The 26,939-nt window shown below is 46.4% G+C and overlaps 1 protein-coding gene across 2 annotated transcripts in view; it reads left to right on the top strand.

Annotated features, from left to right (window-relative positions):
* Positions 1-26,939, top strand: part of FAM120A (family with sequence similarity 120 member A) — a 439,339-nt gene that overhangs the window by 252,288 nt on the left and 160,112 nt on the right. For both annotated transcript variants that reach the window (XM_085624582.1, XM_085624581.1), the window contains one exon: positions 530-704. In XM_085624582.1, the coding sequence (XP_085480708.1) occupies positions 530-704 (175 nt within the window). The remainder of the gene's footprint in view (positions 1-529; positions 705-26,939) is intronic.

The raw sequence follows: 26,939 nt of genomic DNA, 5'->3' as shown, positions 1-26,939 counted from the left end.
CTTACCTGTAATACTTGTTTTGTAGCTTGTAGTGCTGTAGTTACAAATGCGCCCTGCCCTGTCCCCGGATGCAAGCACACTGGAGTACTTTGGTTCATATTAACTTCCAGTGTATAGGATTTTTATTTGTTTTGTCACACATACACGCATACCCTGTAAAAAAGGGAGGGGGAATGGTGGTATTGATGTTATGTGGGATTCAGAGTATGCACAGCAATTTACCCAAAAACTTAAACTCCTTCATACAGAAACATCTAATCATACGAGCCCAACGCTAGGTGTCAGGAGTTTGCACAGCATGTGAATCTTCAGCACTGCAAGCTACAAACCAAGTTTTACATGTACATAATGTGTTCTTCCCACTTGTAAGTGCTCTAAACTATATGCCCTTCCCAATTTGCAGTGCAATTAACCAATCACAAATTTGTTTGCTTCTAAAGTATGTGTGTAAGAATTTCATAATTTGTTGCAACATTTACTAAAAAAACCTCTAAAGGGCCTTATCCGCTCATGTTTCTCATTTATAAAGGGTGAAATCAAAATCCAGGTGGCAATTGAGGATGAGATCAACAAAGACCTGCCTCCTGCTGCTTTACTTTACCGGCCAGTTCGTCAGTACGTTTATGGTGTCCTATTTAGTTTGGCTGAAAGCAGAAAGAAAACCGAAAGATTGGCTTTCAGGAAGAACAGACTTCCACCAGAATGTAAGTATTTTTGATTGACCTGTCTTTAATATATTGGCCAGTTTGTCTATTTGAAATGTATTGTCAACGCCTTGGATCACATAATGCTACTAATGCACCTTACTCATGGCTGTGACACAGGATTGAAGCTAAATTTACATTTTACAAACTGTAAGAATCCACTTTGCGTTTTTGGGTTCTATTGGTGGACGTGAAAGAATGAGGCACTTTTAAAGCACAACAGCCCCACAAAAAGGGTGTCCCAGTAGTGAGTTAAATGCAGAAAGGACTACCGGTAAAATCAGGTCTTTAAGGTCGAACCTTAATGTGATTAATTTCTGATTCTAAGCTAGGAGAAAGGGATTCCCAGAACTTAAGGACAAGATAAGAAAAGACCCACACCCAAGTCTCGTACTGCTTATACAAGGACTCAAAGCCCTTAGACAGAACCACACTGTTTTGCCTTTTTTGGGTAAAATGACGTAGCTGTGATGTAAAAATGTTTGTTGGGTCTTTAGTTTTTTAAGAAAGTCAATCCAAACACTACACCCAGATTTCTAGCTGATGCACTAGGAGACTGAAAGTTTCCCAACACCTATGGCCACCAAATATTGGACGCTTTATCAAACAGCAGTAATTTGGTCCTATTGTGGTATAACCTGAATTAATAATGTTGCAGCCTGTTGGATAACTCCTTGCAGGCTGTCTTGAAAGTTTTTGATGAGCACAATGGTTTTGTACTGAAACAGAGAACAATTTGTGTGTCTTCTAGGTGTGCCATCGTGGATTAGCCATAATTGTGTCCAAGGTCTGCACGTGGAGTGATGTATATATTGAACAAAGTAGGGCTCAATAAGAAGCTCTGAAGGACTCCACAGATTAGTGATTTGTTTTAAATAGCAAAACACCTAGCAGGGTCCCCGATTTCCAGAGCGGACAAACTACACATATGTCATCTAGCACATCACGAGTCTGCATCCTGAGGGGGTTCATGGTGTCTTCCAACAGTGAAGAACCCTGGGTAGATCTTTTTGCTACTATCAAGAACATGCACTATAAACAACTTTCCACATTGGAGTTTCTTCAGGAACAAATGTTGGGCAAGGCATTCTGACTGGAATGGTGCAAGGGTCTCCTGTATGCCTTCCATCTTCTACCTCTTCTGCCCCGGTTCTGAAGACAAGGAATGACTGGGCCAAAGTAATCCTTGTAGCGCAGGATTGGGCCATGCAATTGTGGTACCCAGTACTCTTAAGCATGATCATCTGTCCTCTGATCAGGCGCCCACTTTGTGAGTACCTCCTGTCTCAGTGACCGGACAGGGTCCTCCACCTGTATCTTTACCATCTACATCTAAATGCATTGGCACTTGGCGGTAGCAGTTGACTGCATTTGATTTGCTACCAGAAGTGGTGGATGTCATCCTTTCCACCATGTGCTCAGTGACAAAATCCATTTATGCTGGTTACTGGGACAGATTTGTAAAGGTTGGACCAATGTTTCGTCCCATGCCTTATTTGATGCATCAGTGGGACCCTAAATTGCCCTTAACATTTCTTATGTGCTCGCCCTTCGAGTCAATGCATGGCTGCTCACTCTGTCGCCTAACCTTAAAGACAGTCTCCCCTATTGCGGTTATGTCAGCTCATCACATGGGTGAACTACGAGCACTTTCTGTACAACCGCCCTACACTACTTTCTTCCCAGACAACATAATGCTGAGGACCAAGGCAGCCTTCATACCAAAGGCTTTGGCATCTTTTTTACATCGGCCAGGTCATTTTTCTGCCAGTATTGTATGAGTCACCTCAACCATCAAACATTCAAAAGGGGAAAAGATGCTCCACCGACTCGACCTTAAAAGGGCTTTTAGTGTCAACATTGATACAAAAGACAGTAGTGTGGCTAATTAGCTGTTTGTGGGATTCTCTGAAGCAAAGAAAGGAATGACTGTTTATAAAAACTTTTTTTTTTAAACCCTATCAGGATAGATAGTTCTATGCATCGAAGTCTGCTGTACGCTGGCCAAGAAGCAACCCCCTAAAGTCCTGCGGGCTCATTCCCTCAGGGCCAAGGTCGTTATGAAGGCATTCGCAATGGAGTGCCAGTTCTAGATCTGCTAACTACTATGTGTATGTCTGTGCACACATTAAAGGAATACTACTGACTCAAAGGTTTGTACTGAAGGAAGTGTCAATCTGCCCACGCATTCTTCAAGTTTTTTTAACTGCAGTCTCCTCCTCAGGCTCCACACCTTTAGGAGGTGCTGCTGTGGTGGCTATTCTAAAGAAAAGAGGAGTCAGTCATTGGAAGTATCAAGAACCAAGTTACTACCCTTTGTTAATGCTCCTTCTCACGGGTCCCTATGTAACTGCTGATTCCTAAATGCCCTGCTCCTCCCCATTCTGTCAAGTTGATTCCTGAATATCATAATAAGGTTCCAAGTTAGAATTTGTCACACTGTCACTTTGTTTGTTCGAAGTGCTCTATCTGCGGGCACTTAAGGAGAATGGTTAAAAAACTGACATAATCGAGCAGGGGTGTTGCTTCTAGGAGGTACATTACATCAATGTCACTTAGTGTGGTACTGGGTCACAATGGAGCCACACAGCATAAGCTATCTGCACTGGGGGATTTGCTGTAAAATTCTCCAGGTCTAGTCTGGTGCTAGGTATATTCTAAAGGTGAGTGTGCAGTAAAATAATTTCCACCAGATAGTGTTTCTGAGGGTGAGTCACTTTTTCTTTTACACTTACATGCTAAGATAGCACTAGAACGCTGCACTTTTAAACCCTGACTTTTGTCGCTGTTATTCATCTCCGTGTCCAAGAGCTTCAAGGGTGTGTTGTTAAAGGTATTTGATCATGTTACCCACTGCTAATTAAGAGGTTTTTTTTAATAACGTGTTTAATGGTGTTACTCCGTCCCTCTTCGTTCCTTCTCGCATCCACCCCATTATACCATTCTTTTTCTTGACCATGGTACATACTTCAGACATCATAGCAATTACTAGCCTCCAGTTGTGGTTGTTTTTTACTGGCAAACTGACAAAGGACATGTAGCCTCATATAATGCAGTACCTGTGAGGATTGCACAATGAAATTTGTCAGGCTACTGTCTCTTGGTGATGTAATAACATGATCTTATCTATGTATTGTGGCCAGATATAACCTAGATTTCCCACTCATGTACCCAACACTGTAATGGCATACGAGTTCCCCGCTCATAATTAAAATGTGCAGCTCTTGATGATGGAGAACATGGTTCGCATTCACTGGGCCAGCTTATGCCACAGTACATTTTTATTTGCTGCTGTGATTAAGAGCTCGAGAGTGACGACAGGTATGTTACCCAGGTTGTTTCAGGAATCTTCTTTCAACTCTGAGTTGCTCACGTTTTGTTAACTGGCTTGTGGACACTGGAAGCAGGTCATTGGAAGAGGAGAACAAATATTCATCTCAGTAGTATCCATAGCTCGGTTTGATAGCTCAAGCACAGGAATTGCAAACTGATCAAAATGCACTTTACATAATTCTCTGTGTTACTGAATCGCTCAATATCATCAGTTCTGGGGTCTGCCAATGATCCACTTTGGGTTACTGCAAACAATGTAGGTGCGTGCCTCTCAGAAGCACTGAAGCTGACCTAAAACTTGATTGGCACTGGTAACAAATATAAAGGTTAAAGAGGGCAGAAGCATGCCTTGGGCTGAGCCACGCCTGTGGTTATTTCCATTAATTCCTGGGCTTTTGGAGCCTACAATGAACACCAACCTGGCTACTTTCTCTGTACCACTAACAAAGAGGACACCAGAAAAGAAATGCACCGCTTCAAACTCCGATCTCTTGTTTTTAAAGCAAGATATTCCTTCATACTTTTGGTTTCAAAGACATTCTCTTCATTATTGACACCTGGTAATGTAAGGAGACACATTGACTAACTGGGAAATAAAGTTTGGTATGCATCACCACCTAATATGCCAGCTGCCAGTTTCTCCATCTCACCATTTGCTATGACAATGAATTGTAGGATTCACTGGTAAGGACTGTTGGAATCTTTCCCTAACAAAAGAGGGGGTAGATCAAAGGCAATCTAAAACAAAAGGTACCAATGGCACCTTAGAACCTTGCTTGTATTTATGCACTGACTCCAGATAGGTGCTGGAGTTATGATTACGAGGGGTACCAATCACCCACATTTGGTAGTCTTGCTCTGCCATCCAGACAATCTCGAGGAAATGTCTGAGGCATATTAAAGGAACTTTAAAAAAAAATAATAATCTCGGGAGACTGAACGCAAACTATTCTGGGTATATGACCTCCCATCATTGGGCCCTAATACAACAAATCCTGGAGGCTGATGAGACAACTCATTGCTCATATTCTGGAGAAAGAGGACCCCCTTCCATTGCTTTTTGGTTTAATAAATTATGCCAGCCCAAGCAATTAATCTCATAACACACATTTGAGCCCAGACATAGAAAAGAGTGCAAATTCACATTGAAATGAACTCCATTGGTTAATTGGTTTTCAAGATTAGGAAGTTTGTGGACCTCCAGCTGTTTGACTGATCCACAGACACTATCTTCACCTACTCTTGCCATACTGAACAACTCATTATGGTGCATTCTGGGGCCTGGCGTGTCAGGAACAATTACCCCACACACGACCACTACTTTCTCTCGCTCAAAATGCACACAGCCACTTTGCCTGTCATCTGTATCAACACTTCTAAGTTTCCATAGTCTTACATGGAGGTTTGGGTGGAGGAGGACAGGTGTTGCTTACCTCCTAATTTCTATCTTTTTTAGTGCATTATTATTAATCATTGATTGATTGATTGATTGTGGGGTAATGGTCTCATATTTGAAACAAAGGCATCATAAAGAAATGAATGATCACCTCTGAAAAATTAAGTTGTCTTGCAACAGACACAGCTTACCTTTCTTCATACAGTTACTTTCATGATCTAGCACACATTTTGACTCTGCCTTAACAGTTTCTTGATCCTCCTTTTCTCAGTCTACTCTGTTTGGAACTCTGTGTCTGAGATCTAAAAAAAGAAAGCTGCAGTGATGACCTTGGAATCTGTATGTCTGGTTAGGAGAAACAAGTTCACAAAGATTAAGTTCAAATGCTATGGTGGAACCTTCTGCAGCGCATTACCATACCCTACAAATAAAGACAGATGCAACCACTTTAACTGGAGCAAAGGCCATTCGTCCTAGTGGTAGAGGCAATCTGCTTTTTGCTACTACAGACCCGCCGGCTCCTTCAAGCAAACACACAGAAGCCTTTCCTCTGTATCCACTGTCCAATTCTCTGACTTGAAGGAGCCTTTGAAACCACTGACAGAAATAAAATGGTAACTGGATGTCGAATATTTATTTAAATGATTGGATTCAAACCTGGATCAAAGGATCTCCACGCACCAACGGTATTAAGAGTTTCTACAGTACCACCTATTACAGAGAGTATTTATCTTGAATGAGGAGAGCAAATCTAGTGCAGTCAAAGGAGCAAAAAAGAGGTCTACGAGGAACAAAAAAAGATGTCTACTCCTCTTGCTGCTAAGTTTAAACAAGAATCAAAACTTATATTGACCTTTCATGGATCTCAAATAAGCAAATTAACCGATCAGTAGAGAATAACTTGCTAGATTTTTCCATGCTTAAACAGAGGATGCGCGCTACAGATGCTTATGTGGGGGTGAGAAAGAAGCTTAGAAATGCAAAGTTCTTCAGTTAAACTTGAAATCATCGCTCATGCCCTTTCCAAATGCTTGACTCTCTTTGGCAGGGAATCGTCGCATACCCTTACCTCACTAAGGCTAGTTCTAAATAAAAAAAATGAGTTAAAAGATGTTAAGCCAGCTATACAAATCCTACCATATTGATTATACTGAGTCATCTTGGACGCCACTGCAAAAGCGTTTATTTTAGAGGGCAGACTGTCATTTATCCCGGAATAACTGGATTCTTGTCCAATAGTCAACCAATGCCAGTTTACATACGAGACCTCTTCAGGAATGTTCTTCCTCCCACAGCCAAATACAACCCAACGGTATTGCAATATATTACCTCACAATGCAAAGCCCAGAGACCCCTCAAGGAAAGCTAAAGTGATCTTGGAGTGTATACTGTTGCAGAGGTTCATCTACCATGCCAAACTGTGTTAAACAACTGGATGCTTTCTGGCATCTTCTCAACTCTGGTAACGAGATACTGACGTAATTGTTACAGAAGGAAATTCAAAGTGCTTAAATTATGCTTCTATATTACCAGAGCCACATTCTAAGGGGATTGCTATTTTGATAAAATGACAGCTGATGTTTCTGTATTCTTTGCAAATTATCCTCTGTTTACCTAACTGAAACTGACAGTGATCAGGATCCTTGTTGCTCCTGGTCTGTAGTTGTGCTTTCAAGGGCAGACCTGCATTGGGTGATGATTGAAAGGCCTGGATTGGATGATGTTAAAAGATCCCAATGACAACTAGTATGAAAATCTGGAGGATGCCAGTGGACTGGACACCTCGCCAGGTCTCTCCCCTTACTATAGCTACGGAGGAGAGTGAAATGAAATGACGGAGATTAGTGCCACGTTCGCAGTGGTGGTGCGATGAGTGGCTGAGGTCCCCTTAGTGACAGTCAAGACTAACCACCTCCAAAGTTAACCCCGGCACATTTCCTGCCACTCCACCAGAGAGGGAATCTTAAAGTCTGAATACTTTTGGAAAGGGCATGATCCCTGCCACCAGCCTGGCAAAGTGGTCAGTGAGTACTGCGTGCCTCTTGGGCCAGTGAGCCCATACCATCTCCCCATGGTATTGGACAAAGCCCGATCCCTACTCTCTCAGGCAGTTGCTGAAAGGAGGAATGAAAACAAGTTCACCATACGATGTGGGTTGGGCAGAGCAATTTCATCGTTGGTGGCCCATAGACGCCACACGTTGGTTTTTTGGGGAATGTCCACGCTTCGCTCATGGACATGCCCTTTGATGGCTCTCAGTTGTTTGGGGAGAAGGCAGACTCCACGCTAAAGTGCCAAAGGGACAGCAGAGCTACGGCCAGGTCCTTGTGCCTTGCTATGGGCCCTCTGCAGCCCCAGTCCACCTTCCTCCTCTTTTGTTGCCACATGAGGAGCTTTCAACCCAGTCTTTATACGTGCAGCAAACCGCACAATCTTTTTAAGGCCGAGGACGCAGTTTCCACAGACCACGTTGAACAGGCAGCCAGAGGTCAAGTCTGTCCACTATCCCCCTGCAGCTGCAGCCCTTCGACCATCATTGGCATCCAGTGGGGGGGCAGGATACACCATCCCCTGCTCCACCGGTGGTCGATAGCTTCCGATTGGGTTTTGCAGGTTGTCCATAGAGGCTACTCCCTCCCCTTTGTGACCCCCACCCATGTCACCTACTGACAACAACTTAATGGAGGACCACCTCTCCCTTCTCCCTTGGTAGGTGTTGTATATCAAGGTCAAGGGAGCTAAAGAGAAGGTGCCGGCATCAGAAGTAGGTCGTGGTTGCTATTCACACTACTTTCTGGCTCCCAAGAAAAAGATGAAGGCATTCGTCCTATTTTAGGCATACGCCTTCTCAATCTCTTCCTTAAAAAAAAGAGAAATTCAAAATGCTTGTGCAAGTCTTGTCTGCCCTGGACCCAGCAGACTGGATGGTATCGCTGGACCTCTTATTTTCGCATCTCCTTGCTGCCTGCTCATATGCGTTATCTGCGCTTCAAGGTCGCCCATGAACACTTTGTTTGCTATGCGAAAGTGATGGCGGGGTTTGCAGCTCATCTTTGAAGGCAAGGGACTCCAGTCTTTCCCTACCTCGAAGATTGGCTGTTGAAGGCAGACTTGCTCCAGACAGTCGTCTCCCACCTTCAGACTACGGCGAAATCTCGTCACACCTGGGTACTTCTCAGATGCTTCCTTTCATCAGGCTGTTCTGGGCACAGTACAGTTTCAGGCCTATCCTCCAGAGTTGCAAGTCCAGGATATTCAGGCTATAATTCCGATGTATCGGCCTCTATCCTGGATTTCAGTGAGACTGACTCTGAAGCTGTTGGGCCTCATGACCTCCTGCATCCTTCTTGTTACACGTTCCTGTTGGCATAGGAGGGCTCAGCAGTGGGACCTGAAGTTCCAGTGGGCATAGCATCAGGGGAAACTCACCGACATGCTTCGGATCTCCGAGGAAACTGCAAAAGATCTGCAGTGATTGCTAACAAATTATGAATGGGTCAGAGGCAGACTACTCTCCCTTCCCCAACCAGAGCTTACTGTAGTGACAGATGAGTCACTTCTGGACTGGGATGGCTATTTGGGAGAGGTGGACGTCAGAGGACTCTGGTCTCCAGCAGGATCTGGACTCCACATCAGTGAGTTGGCATTGAAGGCGGCCTTCCTTCAATCAGGCGAAGGCTGCTTCAAGTGTTCACGGACTATACCTCCATATGGTATTGCAACAAACAGGGCGGGTTGGGTTTGTGGAGCTTTTGTCAAGTGGTGTCTCTGGACATGGCTGGAAAGTCAGGGTATATCCCTGGTGGTTAAACACCTGGTGGGTTCATTGAATGCCAGGGTGTACAAACTCAACCGTTGATCCCCACCGGATCAAAAATGGCATCTCCATCCAGAGGTGGCACGAAGACTCTTCCAAGAATGGTGAGAGCCTTGATTTACAAATGCTCGCCTCGGTCCTTAATGCACAATCTCTGCAGTTTTGCGCGCTGGAGTTTCCAAGGCTGCTCTCACTCAGATGCTTTTCATCTTGAGTGGAGCTCAGGCCTCATATATGTCTTAACGCTGATAATTCTAAAGAATATAAGGAACAACCAGGCCCAAGTAATTCTTGTGGCTCTGAAATGGGCACAGAAAGTCTGGCATCACGAGCCGTTGAGCAAAAGCATCGGTTCTCAGATCAGGCTGCCTCTTCGGGAGGATCTTCTGTCACAGCAGATCTGAACCTGAAAACACTCAACAAGTCTTCATGCTTGGAGATTGAGTAGCCGCATTTGATAGCTTTTGAACTTCCGCCCGAGGTCTGCAATGCTATCTTGGCACTCAGACATCCCTCCACGAAAAAACGTTATATACCTGCCATTGGAGCAAGATTGTGACAGACAAGTTGACCCTCTTTCTGCACCCCTTCCCCAAGTTCTATTGTTGATTCTTACATTAGACCAGCAAAGCTCTGCTTTGGGCACATTGAAAGGCCAGCCTTCTGCCTTCTCAGCATTTCTGCGGTTGCAAGATCAGTCCTCCCTGTTTAAGGCTTCTGTTTTACCTGTTCCCACCTGCACCCTTCTTTAGTACACAGTAGGACCTTAATTTAGTTCTTATATTGTTGATGTGTGCTACTTTCGAGCCTCTATATAACTGCCCACTAAGGCTCCTTATAATAAAACTGCCTTCTTAGTGGCGATAACTTCAGCCGGGAGGGTCAGTGAGCTACAGGCACTATCAGAACAGCCTCCGTACCTTACCATCTATCTAGTACCATTTGCACTAGCGCATCCTTCCTACCAAAGGTGGTAACTCCCTTTCATGTAGGCCAGTCAATAACTCTGCCTACCTTTTACACTCCGCCTGACCTCTCTTAAGAAGAGGAGAGATTCCTTCGACTGGACACAAAAAGAGCTTTGTTGTTATATCTTGACCACACAGAAGAGTTTGTGTGCACGATCAACTCTTTGTTGTGTAGAGTGGGGCCAAGAAAGAGTAAGCGGTGCAGAAACGGACCAGCTCACAATGGAAAGTGCTCTGCATCAAGATCTGCCAAGCACTGGCCAAAAAGAAACCTCCTGAAGGTTTTTTAGATCATTCTACAGGAGCCGTGCCTGCGACCACTGCGTTGGCTCCCAGAGCTCCTGCCCTGCATATCTGTCAGGCAGCAATGTGGGCTTCATTGCACACATTTACGAAGCACTCACTGCCTGGAAAGTCCGGTCCTGTATGACGGTCACTTTGCCTGTTCAGTCCTACAGGACTTCCTAGTCTAATCCGTACCGCAGTCCCACCTCTGGGGAGGTATGGCTTCTGTTTCTATTCGAATGTAAGATTCCCTGTGTGCCAGAAGGTGGTGTTGGTCAGCTTCACGTGGCATCGTCTACACCAGACGGGACGTCGTTCTGCACCAGGAATGACGTCCACGTCCCCTATATAGGCGCCACTTTGGTGCGCTGACTAAGGGTGGGCGTAGTTCGCGAAGTAGCACTTCGCGAAGCTACGCAAAGTGAAGTTCGCACTACGCGAGCTACGCGTAGCACTTCGCGAACTGCGAAGTAACATGTTCGCACTGTGCAAGATGTTGTTTTCAATGATTGCACAGTGCGGACAAGCAACCGGCACTGTGCAATCATTGAAAATGGCATCTTGCACAGTGCGAGCTGTAGTTTTCTGCTGCTCGAGTAGATTTTTCCTCGAGCTGCAGCTTTCTCAACGCGAACTGGTAGTTTCTCATCGCGAGCATACGCGACCCCTCGCAATGAGAAACCTGACCTTCTCGCGTTGGGAATCTCGCCGGGAGGTTTATTTTCCATGCTCGCGATCGCGAACAAGGAAAAAGTCTCGCCAGGATGTCATTTTGCTTGCTCGCGGTCGCCAACTTGACGTTGAGGACCGCGAGCAAGCAAAAAATGACCGCAGCACTACGCAACACTACGCTACGCGTGTTCGCACTGTGCTACGTGCAGTTCGCGTAGCGCGAAGTAGCGCGAACTTCGCAAACTACGCGAGCGTAGCGTAGTGCTTCGCCCAGGCCTAGCGCTGACATCAGTTATTTTCTTTCCACGTCAACTAGTGCAGATCCAAGAGAAGACCTACCCCTCTGTCAGTTTTTGACAGGCTTTTTTTGACATTTTGATTAAGCTTTTTGAGTCTTCTGACTCCTGGTGTGTCATGAAGTTCTCCTGTAAGACCGTTTCAAACTCTGTGCCGCCTGTTACCGTGCCATGTCGGTGACAGACCCGCACTTCGTGTTTTTGTGTTGCCTGGAGTGCACCCACAACTCCAAGTCCTGCTCCGATTACTGGGCCATGATACTTAAGTCTTTGAGGGAGCGGTCCCTGAAGGTGGCGACATGGCATGCAACTCTGAGGAAGTAGTGATCCTGCTCAAAAGAAAGGTCACAGGATTGTTCCAGCAGTCCCTAGTCCTCTTCTTCCCTCTCAAAGTCCTTGGGACATACAGATAAGAGGCATAAAAAACACAAGTTGTCGAAGCGTGCTTCTCTTCTCGTCCATCAGCCAACACAACTGAGGAGCATAGGTGCTTAAGGCCTGGTTCTTTTTAATCTGTGCCTGGGCCGACTTCGAGCCTTCCAAGTTTTCTGCGAGTCGAAGCAACCCCTGCTCAAATAAAGGAGTTTTATGAGGTCCTGCATCTAATTTTTGAGCGGCCCAACCCGCCTTCAGGGTTAGAGGGGGCCCCATCTGGGTCCGAGATGGCTGCTCTGGTGGGCCCCCATGGATAAGGTCATCGGACCTGTGAGCTATAGCCACGTCATTGGGCAGTCTGCCTTCTGCTCCTTTAGTGGCCATGGAAAGGAATTTCAACCGCACAAACCCTATCCCCGCCACTGAGCTGCCAATGCTTACCAGCCTCTGCATGTGCAAGGGCGCGCGGTTCCTTCCGACCTCTTGGGTCGGGTAGCCTGTGGTCCTGTCCAGCCGGTAAACAGCATAAAAAAAGCATGCAGGAAAACTAGGCATTTTCGGCCCAGTCACCACCCCCCGCAACCTCCAAGCTCTCCTATTCTCGCCATTTTAGACCTTAGGAATCCAATTGGTTGCAGGATCCGTAATCCCCTCCAGCCCTGCCAGTCCCTTACATCGAACAGGTGGGTTCTGCACATCATGCAAAGGGGCTACTTCCCTCCCCTTCGAGACTACCCTTCCTCCATGCCGCCTTCTTATGACCAGCTGTTGGAGGATCATCTGTCTCTAAAAGTTGTTGCTCTCTTGACCAAGGGCGCCATAGAGAGGGTCCCTGTTCCTCAAGTTGGCTGAGGTTTCTATTCCCGCTACTTTCTGGTCCCGAAAAAGGAAAAGGGCCTGCATCCTATCCTAGATCTCTGAGCCCTCAACTACTTCCTCAGAAAGGAGAAAGTCAAAATGCTCACTTTGGCTGAGGTGTCTGCCCTGGACCTAGGAGGCTGTATGGCAGCATTAGACTTACAGGACGTCTATTTTCATATCCCTGTCCTGCCTGCGCATCGGCGCTTCATGCAGTTTACAGTTAGCCACAATCATTTTCAGTACACCGTGCTCTCTTTTGGCCTTGCTAGCGCCCCTTGGTTGTTAACCAAGGTGATGGTGTTGGTTACAGATCCCCTGTGCAGATCAGGGCTGCCAGTCTTGGCTCACCCCAGCCTATCGTTTCCCACCTTCAGGCTACGGTGAACCTCCTAATCGTACTGGGTTTACAGTCTGCGTGCCGAAGTCCAACCTGACTCCATCTCAGACGCTCTGTTTCATCTGAGCTGTTCTGGACACAGTGCAGTTTCGGGCTTATCCTCCTGAGAGTTGAGTACAGCATATTCAGATGTTTCAGCCTCTATCCTGGATTTCAGTGAGACGGACTCTGAGGCTGCTGGACCTCATGGCCTTCTGCATTCTGCTAGTGATAAATGCCAAATTCGGGCTCGGAAGTGGGACCTGAAGTGCCAGCGGGCGCAGCATTGTGGCAATCCGTGAGATGGTCCAGCTCTCATAGGGAACTACAAGAGACCTGCAGTGGTGGATAACGAACCGCGATTGCAGGTTAGAGGCGGACCCCTCTCTTCCCCAAACAGATCTCACAGTAGTGCCAGATGCACCATTCCTGGGATGGGGCAGCCATCTGTGAGAGATGAAAATCAGGAGACTGGTCTCCAGCAGAATCTGGACACCACATCTGGAGCTCGGGCAGTCCAACTGACATTGAATGCCTTTCTACCCACCATCAAGGGAAGGCTAGTACAAGTATTCGACCATCATGAGGAACTGCAACAAACCGGCTGGAGTGGGGTCGTGGATCCTTTGTCAGGAAGCCCTGCATCTCTGGACATGACTGGAACAGCAGAGCGTTTCCCTGATGGTTCAACACCTGGTAGGTTTCCTGAACACCATGGCGGAGAAACTCAGTCGTCGTTGCCTAGCAGATCACGAATAGCGTCTCCATCTGGTGGTGGCGTAAGGCCTCTTTCTACTGTCAGAAGAGCCTTGGTTAGATTGGTTTTCCTCCGCAGAGCACGTGCAATGTCAGCAGTTTTAGACGGTGGAGTTTCCAAGGTGGCTGGAGTGCCGGCCTCCTGTATGCTTTTCCACCTATACCACTCCTGCCCAGAGTTCTCAAGAAGTTGAGGAATGACCTACCCCAAGTCTTTCTTGTGACTCAGGACTGGGCACGGAGAGTCTGGTATCCCGAGCTTCTGAACATGAGCATCGATCCTCCGATCAGGCTGCCCTTGCTGTTGCAGCAGCAGGGGAGAGTCCTCCACCAGAACCTGTCAACTCTGCACCTTCTTGCATGAAGATTCAGCGGCAGTAGTTGATTGCTTTCAACCTTCCTCCTGAAGTCTGTAATGTTATCCTGACAGTCGGGCGTCCCTCCCCCAAGCGGTATACACCTGCCAATGGAAAAAGTTTGTAAAGTATTGTACAGAAAAGCCTATTGGCCCTCTTTCTGCTTCCCTTTCGAATTTAATGCTTTTTATTTTGACCTTTGCCCGTCGGGGCTCTGCTCTGGGCATTCTGAAAGGGTGCCTTTCAGCCATTTCCACCTTGCGGCTGCCAGACCCACCCTCATTATTCAAGTCTCACATTGTAAAAAGATTCCTCAAAGGTCTTGCTCATATGTTCCCACCTTCCCCGTTCATTATGCCTCAGTGGGACCTTAATCAGGTTCTCACATTTCTGATGTGTGCTCCATTCAAGCGGTTACACAGTTGCCCCCTCATCAAAACAGCCTTTCTTGTGGCGATAACATCGACAAGGTGGGTGTGTGAACTGCAGGCTGTGTCATCCAAGCCACCCTTCCTATCCGTTTTTCTGGACTAACTGGTGTAGGGCCTCTTTCTTGACAAAAATAGTAACACCTTTTCATGTGGGCCAATCAGTCACCTTGCGCACTTTCAACCTTCCTCCACAACCCTCTAAGGAAGAGGAGCGACTCCACCATCTGGACCCAAAAACCTTCTACCTTGAATGCACATGAGAGTTACAGGTGGACGACCAACTCTTCGTGGGGTATGTTGATGCGAAGAAAGGTCAGGCGGTGCAAAAACTGACCAGTTTTCGATGGGTCATTCTTTCCATCAAAATCTGCTACGCATTGGCAAAGAAATATTCTCCTCAAGGTTTGAGAGCTCATTCCTTCAGAGCTACGGCTGCGACCCCTGCCTTTGCCTGTGGAGTTCCATGCCTGCACATTTGTCAGGCAACAACGTAGGCGTCTCTGCACATGTTTACCAAACACTACTTCCTGGACAGTACGGCAAGCATGGACAAGCATTTTGCCTGCTGTTCGGTCATGCAGAACTTCCTAGTTTCAATTTGTCTGCAGGGCTGGTATCTATTGAAAGCTAAGGAATCTGCGGCTAGAAGTCAGAAGAACAAGATACTTACCTTCGGTAACGCCTTATCTGGTAGAGACAATATCTAGCTGCAGATTCCTTACCCACCAACCCTTCCTCCCCTCTATGCGCACAGATTTCTAGTGTGAGGGGTGATCCCTATCAGGTCCCTAGTTTGGACACACTAGTGTCGGTGCTCTTCATGGCACCGCGCTTCTGGTGTGGAAAGTCATGAAAAGTAACTGACATCAGCACACTGAGGTAGTGCTATATAGGTGATGTGGATGTTACTTCTGGTGTGGATGATGCCATGCAGAGCCAGCTGACTACCCCTACCGGCGCACTAGGGTACTGCTCATGAAAAAATCTTCAATCCAGTCTGACACCTTGGGAAATTTAAAGGTAAGAAATGTGCGGCTAGATGTTGTCTCTACCAGATATGACTTTACCAAAGATAAGTAACTTGTTCTTTAATTGCATTAAAATTATACAGAACATGTCAGCCACATACTCTCATGCATGAAAACACATCTGTGCACTACATTTGACCTCTACACAAATGCACACATACTCCACTCATAACATATTCAAGATGGTGGCAATCTGTACGATCATCATTCGACACGAGCTAGAGACTACTTTGACACAAAACAGACCAGAACTTTGGACAACTGGCAAGCATTCACCATACAGTTGAATTATTACTTTATTCGACCGGATGTAACTCTCAGGGCCTGGTTCACACTGGTAAGTTGCACTTTCAAGTAAGTTTACACTTTTTAGTAGGTTTAATTGTTTCGGGGGTCACAGAATGCACTTATATAGTAACTTATACTTTTGTAGTACGTCCAGTGCTACAAATAGCCAACCACTGGTACTGCAACACACTCCCATATAAATTAATAGAGATTGGGACTTAATACAAAAGTGTACATTGCTACAAATTTGTAGTTACATTAATACAAAAAATTTAAAAACTTTAAAATACAATAGAAGGCATATAAAGATTTCCAAATTGATCTTAAAAATGTAAAACATTAAGAAGTTGCAATCAGTGCCATAATCTCACGCTTGTACACTGCCCTTGCATAGATGGGAGCAGTTAACAATTACACAAAGGTCAAGCCTGGCATAGTTTTCCTGGTTCTGACCACCCCCTTCAAGTATTTCGCAATGTGAGCAGTGACAATTTCATCTTCTAAGAGTAGTAAGTTAATAAAAGCAGGTCGGCAAAGTCTCAGGCCAAGCACTTTCAGATAAGGCAATATCCACCTTTTCCTAAGTAAGATATACAACTTACAAAAGAATACGATGTGGATTGTTGACTGTACTGCAATTTCATCACAAGGACATAGACTGAGAAGGCGTGACTAGTCGTTTGGCTGAGGGAAGGTAACCAAATTATGAAAGTTACCGGAGTTTTTCTTGTGGCCGCTGAATCCCGGGTTAATTCACCTGCTGGGAGTTTCCTTTTGGTTTTCTGCTGCTCGTTGGGGGTCGTGAAAGACGCCATTGCCGCATCAACACCCTGGGTGAGGACTACAGCCCCCATGGTGCACCAGCAACTCCACAGCTGTCGCGAGTGAGGGGGAGGTGTGGTCACCGCGCATAAAGCGCTGCATCCCCCCGCGACGTGGAGTTTCTTTCTTGTGGCCGCTGAATCCCGGGTTAATTAACCTGCTGGGAGTTCCTTTTGGTTTTCTGCTGCTCGTTGGGGGTCGTGAAGGACGCCATCGCCGCATCAACACACTGGGTGAGGAATACAGCCCACAGGGTGCACCAGCAACTCCACTGCTGCCGCGAGTGAGAGGGAGGGGTGGTCATCGCGCATAAAGCACTGCCTCTACCCCCGTGGCGCGGGACGACGCCCGGACGAATCCCTGACCAAGGGCGGGCCCGTTTGAGACCGGTAGAGACTGGGGCTGGGCTACCCCCTTAACATCTAACTTGTAAGGTTCACATTGGTTACATTTTGTTGCTACCGCTTCTATATTTTGGCCAAAATGAACAAGCGGAAAGCGGGTATGGTTTCTGGAGTTGTAGGGACATTAGATGCGTTTCTCATTAGGGCAGAATCTCACTGATTCACAAGATCCAGCTCACTGAACGCAGACTGTCGCTGGAATCCGTACTACACTTGACCAACGTAGTGTCGAAGTCCCACCTCGAGGACATCACTACCATCGATGCTGCTCCACTGATTAGCCAGTCCACATCTACATCATCAAACCTACCAATCCCAGATACGGGGATCAATGCCCTAACCCCTGTCATTCCTAAGGTACACACAAGGAGCCAAAAATCGAGTCAGGCTCGCGATGGGGAACCACCAACCAAGAAAAGGAAATCGCAGGGCCCCATAAAATCCGTCCAGCAGGTATCCAGATCGAATAAACGTAAGGCGGGTGGAAACGGGTGCACAGGTAGTTTAAATGACAATACCTCTACCAGTAATGACTTCATTACACCTACTGCCACTGAAATTATTGATCCACCATCTTGTTCATTCGAGGACGATCTCATTACGCGGGTAGAAAAAAAACTCCTAGCCCTGATGAATCCGCTCATCGCTTTGGCATTCTTTCTTCCTTAGAAGATATTGATTGACTCGGCCTCGATACTGATTCACCGTTTACGGGATCATATGATCACGGGGGCTCTTGCAAGAAGGTTTTTGATCCACCCACGCTGACCACCAAGGAACCAATCTTAACCAGGGACCACCTATATATTGGGGCGGGACTCGTGGGTGGTACCCCAGATCTGGTGGAATACGAACAAGGTGGGGTAGATTGTATTAGGGTAGTAGAGGAGGATGACCTTTCTACCCCCCTACTCGCAGGGCTCCCAATGTTTAATGACGGATGTAGACAGCTGGCTATGAACAGAGACATTGTTCGGAACCCTGCTGACATCTCCAGTATTTGCATTCAAGGGCCCAATAAATCCAATCTAACACTAGCTTGCTGCAATATTGCTGGTCTCTCCTCTAAAATTCCCTCATCTGGATGGTCTGCATTCATTGATAATTATGATATTTGGGCATTTGCAGAAACCTGGGTTTAGAACCAATTTGCTACCCAGGCTTTCTAAATTTTATAAACCAGCCATGGGGGGGGACAGAGGGGTAGACCTAAAGGGGGACTTGTCATCTGGGTCAGACAGCAAGCATGCTACACAGTGGAGGAAGTTAAAATCGATAATGGGGACGTCATAGCCGTTAGATTGCGGATCGGGAAGGCTCCAGATTTACTTGTTATCAGTGTCTACGCAAGAGGGTCCCCTGGGCACAAAGGGTCCAGTACTGTTGCATCTCTAGAAGGGTTTTTAGATAAACATAGGGGACGTAGCAACTTGATAATCGCAGGGGATTTTAATTGCACCTTCGAGCCCCTAGATTACGAAGATGGCAATCTCAGTACTGATGCACAATGGGACATACCGTCCCTTGATCTTCCTCCCATTAAAAAATGGACTGAGTCGGCATTACAACTGAAAGGGCTATGTCTGGAACGGGGGATTAGGGCAGTCAATGGGAGGTCTAAGTCAGACAGGCGGGGCGCACACACTTTTGATAACGGCATAGAAAGTATCCAGATTGACTACATATTTCTTAATATGGAATTCTGGTCGTCCCTACAGGACATGGTAGTTCGTTTTCTGCAGGTCCCCAGTCTTTCCGTCTATGACCGTCAGGAAACAGAAAAGGCCACAATTGAAGTGGAGCTCACCAAGACTCCAGGAGAGTCAAATGGGCTATGGTTGTAGTTAACGAAGGGCAGTTAGAACAAATGAAAGCATTAGTTGAGTACCACTTAGCAATTCTCCAAAACTATGACCCCCAGGAGGATATAAATTCTATTATTTTGCAGGTTCACAACGAGCTGTTCTTTAAATTTAAATCCTTTTTTACAAAAAAGCCAAAGAAACTAAGGAAAGAACCATGCCTAAAAGCAGCCTCGTCGTATAACAAACCGTGCAGAGAGGCTTATAGGAGTCTATCGAGCTATTAGACAAAAAAACATGGAAGACATCTAAAAGGCAAGGGCCGGGTAAGGCAAGTATTATCACATGCTAAAAGGGAATGGGATGAAACCCATTGGCAAAACTTGCTTGACGCTAGTAAGGAAAAGAACCTGACCACATTTTGGCATCCTGTTAAATGGGGAAGCGGTGTATTAAACTTAGCACCTGTAAATTATGTTGTACCTGAGATGTGGACTTCTCCTTTTGAAGCCCTGTTTGCAGCTAGCAATGATAGCATAGTTCAATTTATAATGCCCAACACTACCACCACCCTGCATTTTTCTAAACAAGAGGTCCAAAAAGCTATTAAACTAATCCCAAAGGGTAGAGCTCCGGGTCTAGATTGTATACCGGCGGACCTGTTCAAGTATGATGGGGATAACTGGACGACCTATATCCAACTACTTGCTAATGCCATAGCAAGTGGTGCCCCCATTCCGGAGACGTGGTCTGGAGCAGCGATCATCCCGGTTTTTAAAAAGGGGTATCGATCCAAACCTGGTAACTATAGACCTATAAGCCTTATCGACTGCATCCAAAAGATGATTGCCAGACTAGTTTTATGTAGAATCCAGATGTGGATGGATGAAACAGAGATTTCGTCACCAATGCAGGGAGGGTTCCGGCCACTTACCAGTACTATCGACCAGGTTCTCAGGTTTGTAATCATTTATTGGAAGGTGGTAATTATAGGAGGGGGCACATTATTTGCAGCCTTCATTGACCTCAAACCAGTGGCTCCTGTCATAAAAATTTATAAAACTAAAATCAGTACCTCAGTACTATATGGGGCAGAGTTATGGGGGTTCGAAGATCTATCATCCCTGACCATAGCTCAAAACAAGTTTGTGAGAGCCTGGATATATCTTCCTTCTTCAACCCTACTTTCGCCTCTTTATCTTGATTTGAGGTGCAATCAGTTTGAGGACATAGCCCGATTCAGACCTGTGGCGTACTGGAGAAGCTCTTCTTGAAACCAGGCGGGCTGATTGCTCATGCAAGATTGACTGGTTTAGAAAGATTAAAGGCGCCCTGAGTGATATGGGGATGGTTAGGTTATGGGAAAATCCCGCAGGCACCTTCTTTTCCCTCCAAGAAATAGCTTTAGACAGCTTATTGGAACATGATCATGATGAAACGATTCTTACCTAGAACGAGTCCTACGTTGGCGAGGGACTTCTTGGAGCATAAACAAGAGTATCTGTATGAAAGTTATTGGGATTTCATCACTGTACCGAAAGATAGGAAACTGTACCACCAGTTCAGAGTGGGTTCACTCCCTATCAAGTCCTTCACAATCAAATGGCACCACCTGAATGAAGCTAACTGTATTGTGTGCCCATCGCAGAAGGAAACAATCGCACATGTTCTGTTTGCCTGCCCGGCATACAAAGCCCCCCCGAAACAGATGGCTCAAACCAGTCTGTTTAAATTTTGGTACAAGGTCGGGTGTAGAGGCACTAAGGATTTTAGAGACAGATACTTGTGAGCCTATAGCGAATGCATTAGCAAAATATCTGGGATGGACGTGGGCCATTCGTGCAAAATTAATAAGGACATTGTAGTAGTGAATATCTTTTCATACAGAACTAGCATCATAGAGCTTATTGTTGGTTCTCTGTTTAATGATCATGTATATGGGTTTCTTCCTTCCCACTACAGACCTAGTGCTGTCATTCGTTAAATTAGGATTATTTTTAACTGTTTTTTAACGATTTTAGGCAAGCATATTTGCTACGTTATTATTATTCTTGTTAATAATCGATTTATATTTGTGATTCTGCTCAATATATATTTTAGCATATGATGGATTTTAATGGTTAAATATAATAGACCGCTTTTATTGATGTATGTCTTTAATGATTTGATCGAAATAAAGACCAAAAAAAAAGAAGAAAAAAGTTACCTAGACGCAAGCGCGTAAGTAATAGCCTATCATAGTTACTAAGAGTAAATAAGAGATAAGGTTGAATCCCCACCCGAATTAAAAGCAATTGATTGGCTCCGACCGTAGGTTTCATAATGTTGGAGGATAGCCTAATCGACTCCAAATGATTTAGACATAATATCTTCAGTTCCTTCCTTGTAACGCAAGACAGACTATCGGGATTGTCAAAAAACGCGGGGTGATCTATATCGTTCATAAAAGTTTTGATATATACAAGCCAGGTAATACGTTGTACATGTTGGAGGTTCATACAGTCCTTTATAACATCCCGGTTAAGTCCAGAGGACGCTCCTGTCCACATCTTATGCCACAATAAAATTGGCTGAGTTTTAATAAGGTCGGATAGGTGCGACAACCCCAGTTCGGCATGGCAGATGTATGTGGCCGTGCTATTTGGCACAGCTAGGAGATACCTCAGGAACCCATTCTCGACCTGCTGAAGAGACTCCACATTTAAATGGCTCCAGATACCAGCTCCATACAGGGCGACTTAGGCGCATTTGGCTTTATAAATCACCAGCAGGTTGTCTATGGGGCGCTTTCCCAGTTTCCTGGCGAAAATAATCAAAGCGCTAATAGCTTTGGCAACAGAAATTTTCTGCAGTTAGCAGCTATTGCTCAAGGACCCTTGTAATCAGAAACAATTCCCAAATATGTAAAGTGATTAGTAAAATTACGTTTTTCGATATTAATGTGAATGTCTCGACACTTAACACTGGGCTTACTGCATTTCATGACGAAAGTTTTAGAAATATTAACTTTGAGATCAAGATCTGACATGAAAGATACAAAGTTTGTCACAATTCTTTGTGTGCCAATTGGGGTACGGGCTCCCAAGACTGCATCATCAGCATATAGCAATGTTCCAATTGACCGTTTGCCCAGCCTTGGTAGGTCTGAACTTTCCCTGGGTAAGGTATCTCCCAGGCTATTAATATAGAGGGTAAAGAGAAGGGGGGCCAAAACGCATCTCTGTCTTACGCCCTTACTAACTGGGAAGCTACCAGTAAGCTCACCGGTTCTACCATAGCGAACCCTGGCCTGGGCCTCTGAGTAGGACTGTTTTAAAAAATTAATTAATTGAATTTCAACCCCCATGTCCTCTAAGATGCGCCAAAGTTTCATGTGGTTGACGCAATCAAACACCGAGCTCAGGTCGGCAAAGCACATGAAAAGGCTCCCTTCTTTTACCAGAGTATATTTCCCCATTAAAAGACTCAGATTCAAGCTCTGTTCCACGGTGCCAAGGTCTTTGCGAAATCCATACTGGACCTCTGCTATAATGCCTACAGCCTCGACCCATGACTGGAGTCTACTTAATGCCCGGCCACTTTAACTAAGGAATCCAGCAGTGAAATTGGTCTATAACAGGCCAGGTCGTTGTAAAGTATTTAGGCCTATTACTCGTCGGTATCGTTTTCGTTCGGCGACGAGTATCTTCTTCGAAGTTAGCGATTTGCCCTTCGACGTCAGAGCCGGTCAAGATCGACGATGGAACCAAAGACATCGAATATCCCCTTCAAGCGTTGCCCTCTTTGCAACGCTAAATATGCTCGCTTCGACGTGCACCCGGTGTGCAACAAGTGCCTCTCTCCAAACCACGACGAAGCCACCTGTATGGCGTGCTCCAGGTTTCGATCGAAGAAAACACTTCGCATTCGTCGAGCAGCTCGGCTCGAGGCGCAGAAAGCAGCGCCAAACCCGGACAACATATTCGGGACCGAAGATGAGGAGGTCGTGGGCCTTGAAGTTCAAGGAGAGATATCGGATCCGGCGTCGGAGCGTGAATCCGACTATGATGCCGAGGACGAACATATTCTAGATGAAGAGGAAGATGAAGTCGAACAGGTAGGAGACGACGGAGAGGCCCTGGGGGCCGAGGAGGATAGCTCTGAAGAGGAGCTACACCCACAGGTCCACTCAGGGCCCAAAGAGACACTCGATAAGGCTCAGGTCGCGGGATCGCCACAAGGCCTTACCCAAGATCATTCCTCTCGTTCTTCCGCCCCGCATAAATGCCCGGCGTCGAACTATCCTAAAGAGCCGTCGGTATCGAAATCGCCATCACTCGATCAACGAGAATCGAAACTGAAGGCAACGGCACCGAAAGCGAAACCGAAAGTGAAAGAGTCTCTACACAGCAACAAGGCCTCGAAGCCCTCGGAGCCGAAGACACCAAAGAAGGCTGTCGACGCCGAAAGGAGTCTTACGAACGTCGAGCCGAAGGCGGCACCTACGATCAAGGTCAAGGTTGCCGACCCGAAAATATCGACGCCAAGGAGCGTCGACACACATATGGAGAGCGGCCCTCGAGAGCCACCCCATTCCAGTCTTCGTGTCCAGAAAACGACATCTGGTACAGGGCTTGATGCCACAACGAAAAAGGCGTCGAAGGACCGTGTCCAATCCACGCTACAGTCTCCCTTTGTAAAGCAGAAGGTGACTGAGTCGTTATCACGCATCCAAACCAAAGCTTCCATGATTGGCGCAAAAACGGCCCCGCAGCCAAAAGCGGTCAGCGCGGTTCATATCGCGTCGACGCACATCAAGTTCGGACTCCCACCAGCGGTGCGACCAAAAATGTTCGACGCCAAGAAGGGTCTCGACCCACAAGAACCTATCGACCCGAAGAAAAATGTCGAGGCACCGATAGGAATTCAAACGGAAAAGAGAGCTGTTGCGATACCTCACGACGATGAGGATCCCAGGCACTTTATCGATGCCAATACTGGTAGACTTTCCATATTCAAACGGAAAATAGTAACAGAGACACCAATGGATCCCTACAAAATTCCATTAAAGAAAAAAAGAACCACATCACCAGTTCTAGTGGAACAACTTCAATATTGTGCCACAGAACCTCAGTCATTCTCACCCACACACTCTAATGTGGATGCTGATGATATAGAGGGCACTTATCCTATGGACACTGACCCTGAAGACCAAAACCAACCTTGGGTGGACAATACTGATGCAGGGGACCCACATACTGCTCCAGACACACAGGCATATGTGGTGAAAACGTCTCCTACGGAGGATACGGCTGCTTTCAATGCCTTAATTGAAAGAGCCGCCAACAATCATGACGTACAGCTCCACACTGATCCTATTGAGGACGACTTTCTAATGGATACCTTCTCTACCTCAGAAAGATCTGTTAAAACTCTGCCCATGCTGAAGGGGGTCCTCAAACAAGCTAATGACATTTTTAAGGAGACCACAAGGGCGAGAGTCCTGAACCCTAGAATTGAAAAAAAATATAGGCCAGCTCCTGTGGACCCTGCCTACATAAAAGGACAGTTGCCTTTAGACTCATGCTCGGAAGAGAGCCAACTCACAGACAACGGGTGATGCTCCTCCCCCAGACAAAGAGTCTAAGGTCTTGGAAACATCAGGAAAGAGGGTTGCTGCACAGGCAGCTAACATCTGGAGAATTGCCAACACTCAGGCACTTCTAGCTAGATACGACAGGGCACATTATGATATCCTAGAGACACTGCTACAGCACCTCCCGGATCAGTATAAAGAAGGAGCAGAGTCACTAATTACAGAAGGGAAGCTTATAAGCAACGCTTCCATTAAGTGCGCTCTTGACGCAGCTGACACTGCAGCTAGGGCTATTAACACCAGTGTCATGTTAAGACGGCATGCTTGGTTAAGAATCTCTGGATTCAAACCAGAAATACAAACAACTATACTTAATCAACCTGTCGACCCTAACTCCCTCTTTGGCCCCGAAGTTGACACCACCCTAGAGAAACTCAAAAAGGATACGGAGACTGCAAAGTCTATGGGGGCTCTCCAATCACAGCAGTTTCGGCATTGGGTCCTTTCGCCGCTCCAGCAACAGAGGACCAGCTAAAAGCCAAAACTCCCAACAGTCGCAGTACACTAAAGGAGGTACACAGACTACCTATAATAAAAATAATAGAGGTGGATACCGTGGAAACAACGTCAAAGGCAGAGGCCGTGGAAACAACAGCTCCAGGTCCTCCGCCACCAACAAACAGTGACGCCTTGTCACTGCCCCCCGACCACGTAACACCTGTCGGGGGGAGACTCCAACAGTTCCTGCCAGTCTGGGAATCCATTACTACAGACAGGTGGGTGAGAGAAATTATCCAGTACGGTTATTGTCTAGAGTTCACGTCCCCTCCACCCAACATACCACTAAGACACCATCATATGTCCGCAGAGCACTTGCACTTATTCCAACAGGAAGTTCTCAGTATGCTCCAAAAAGGAGCCATAGAACTCGTGCCTGCAAAGGAACGGGGCTCAGGGGTGTACTCACTGTATTTTCTGATCCCCAAAAAAGATGGATCTCTCAGACCCATACTAGATCTAAGACCTCTAAACCGTTACATTCTGTCAGAGCATTTTCACATGCTCACTCTGCAACAAGTACTACCGTTGCTCAGTCAGGGAGACTTTCTCGCAACATTAGACCTCAAAGATGCGTATTTCCATATACCCATACACCCCTCACACAAAGTATCTCAGGTTCACTGTTCTCAATTAGCATTACCAGTTCAAAGTCCTCCCTTTCGGGGTAACTACGGCACCCAGAGTTTTCACCAAGTGCCTGGCTACAGTGGCGGCACACTTAAGGAGACAACACATACATGTCTATCCTTATCTGGACGACTGGATTGTCCAGGGAAAGTCGACCCAGCACTGTGCCAGCCACATGTCCCACACCATTCACCTTCTTCACAGCCTGGGCTTCTCACTGAATTATCCAAAGTCCCACCTTCAACCCAACCACGTACAGCAGTACCTAGGCGCAACCATAGACACTCTGGCAGCCACGGCACAACCAAATTCAGTCAGGATCAACAGCATTCAGTTGCTCATAAAGAAATTCAGACCTCAACACTCACTCCCAGCAAGAGTGTTTATGCAGTTGATAGGCATGATGGCCTCCTGCATCTTCATAGTCCCGCACGCAAGATTACATATGCGCCCGCTTCAGGAGTGCTTGGCACGTCAGTGGAATCAGGCCCACGGACAATTAAAAGACCTAGTGTTGGTGAGCGGTCGGGCATACAACTCTCTGCATTGGTGGAATCCACAAAACCTTTGCAAGGGCCGACCGTTCCAGGAGCCTGTTCCACAAATCATACTGACGGCGGACGCGTCTCTCCAGGGATGGGGAGCTCATGTACTCAATCACACAGTGCAGGGACTATGGACGACACAGCAAAGGAAGATGCACATCAACCTTCTGGAACTGATGGCAATCTTCCTAGCCATGAAAGCATTCAAAATGCACCTGTGCAATAAAGTCGTGTTGATCCGAACAGACAACATAACTGCCATGTACTACATACAGAAGCAGGGAGGAACACACTCGCCACAGTTGTCTCATCTAGCTCAGAGCATGTGGAAGTGGGCCATTCAGAGGAACATCTTCCTCATGGCGGAACACCTCCCGGGCAAAGACAACCAGATGGCAGACCTGCTCAGCAGACACAGCCACCAGATGCACGAGTGGGAAATACATCCCATCAGTACTCCAACCGTACTTCCAGCACTGGGGTCATCCAGAGATAGACCTATTCGCCACAATGGAAAACGCAAAATGCCAAAACTTTGCCGCCAGGTTCCCACATCCACAGTCGCAGGGCAATGCAATATGGATGAACTGGCAGATTTGAGTACGCTTTTCCCCCAGCACCGTTAATACCGCTGGTGGCACGCAAACTCAAGCAACACTCG

This window comes from Triturus cristatus, chromosome 9 (genome assembly GCF_964204655.1).
Source record: "Triturus cristatus chromosome 9, aTriCri1.1, whole genome shotgun sequence".
NCBI lineage: Eukaryota > Metazoa > Chordata > Amphibia > Caudata > Salamandridae > Triturus > Triturus cristatus.
Note: the sequence above shows the minus strand (reverse complement) of the source record. Positions and strands in the feature narration are given on the sequence as shown.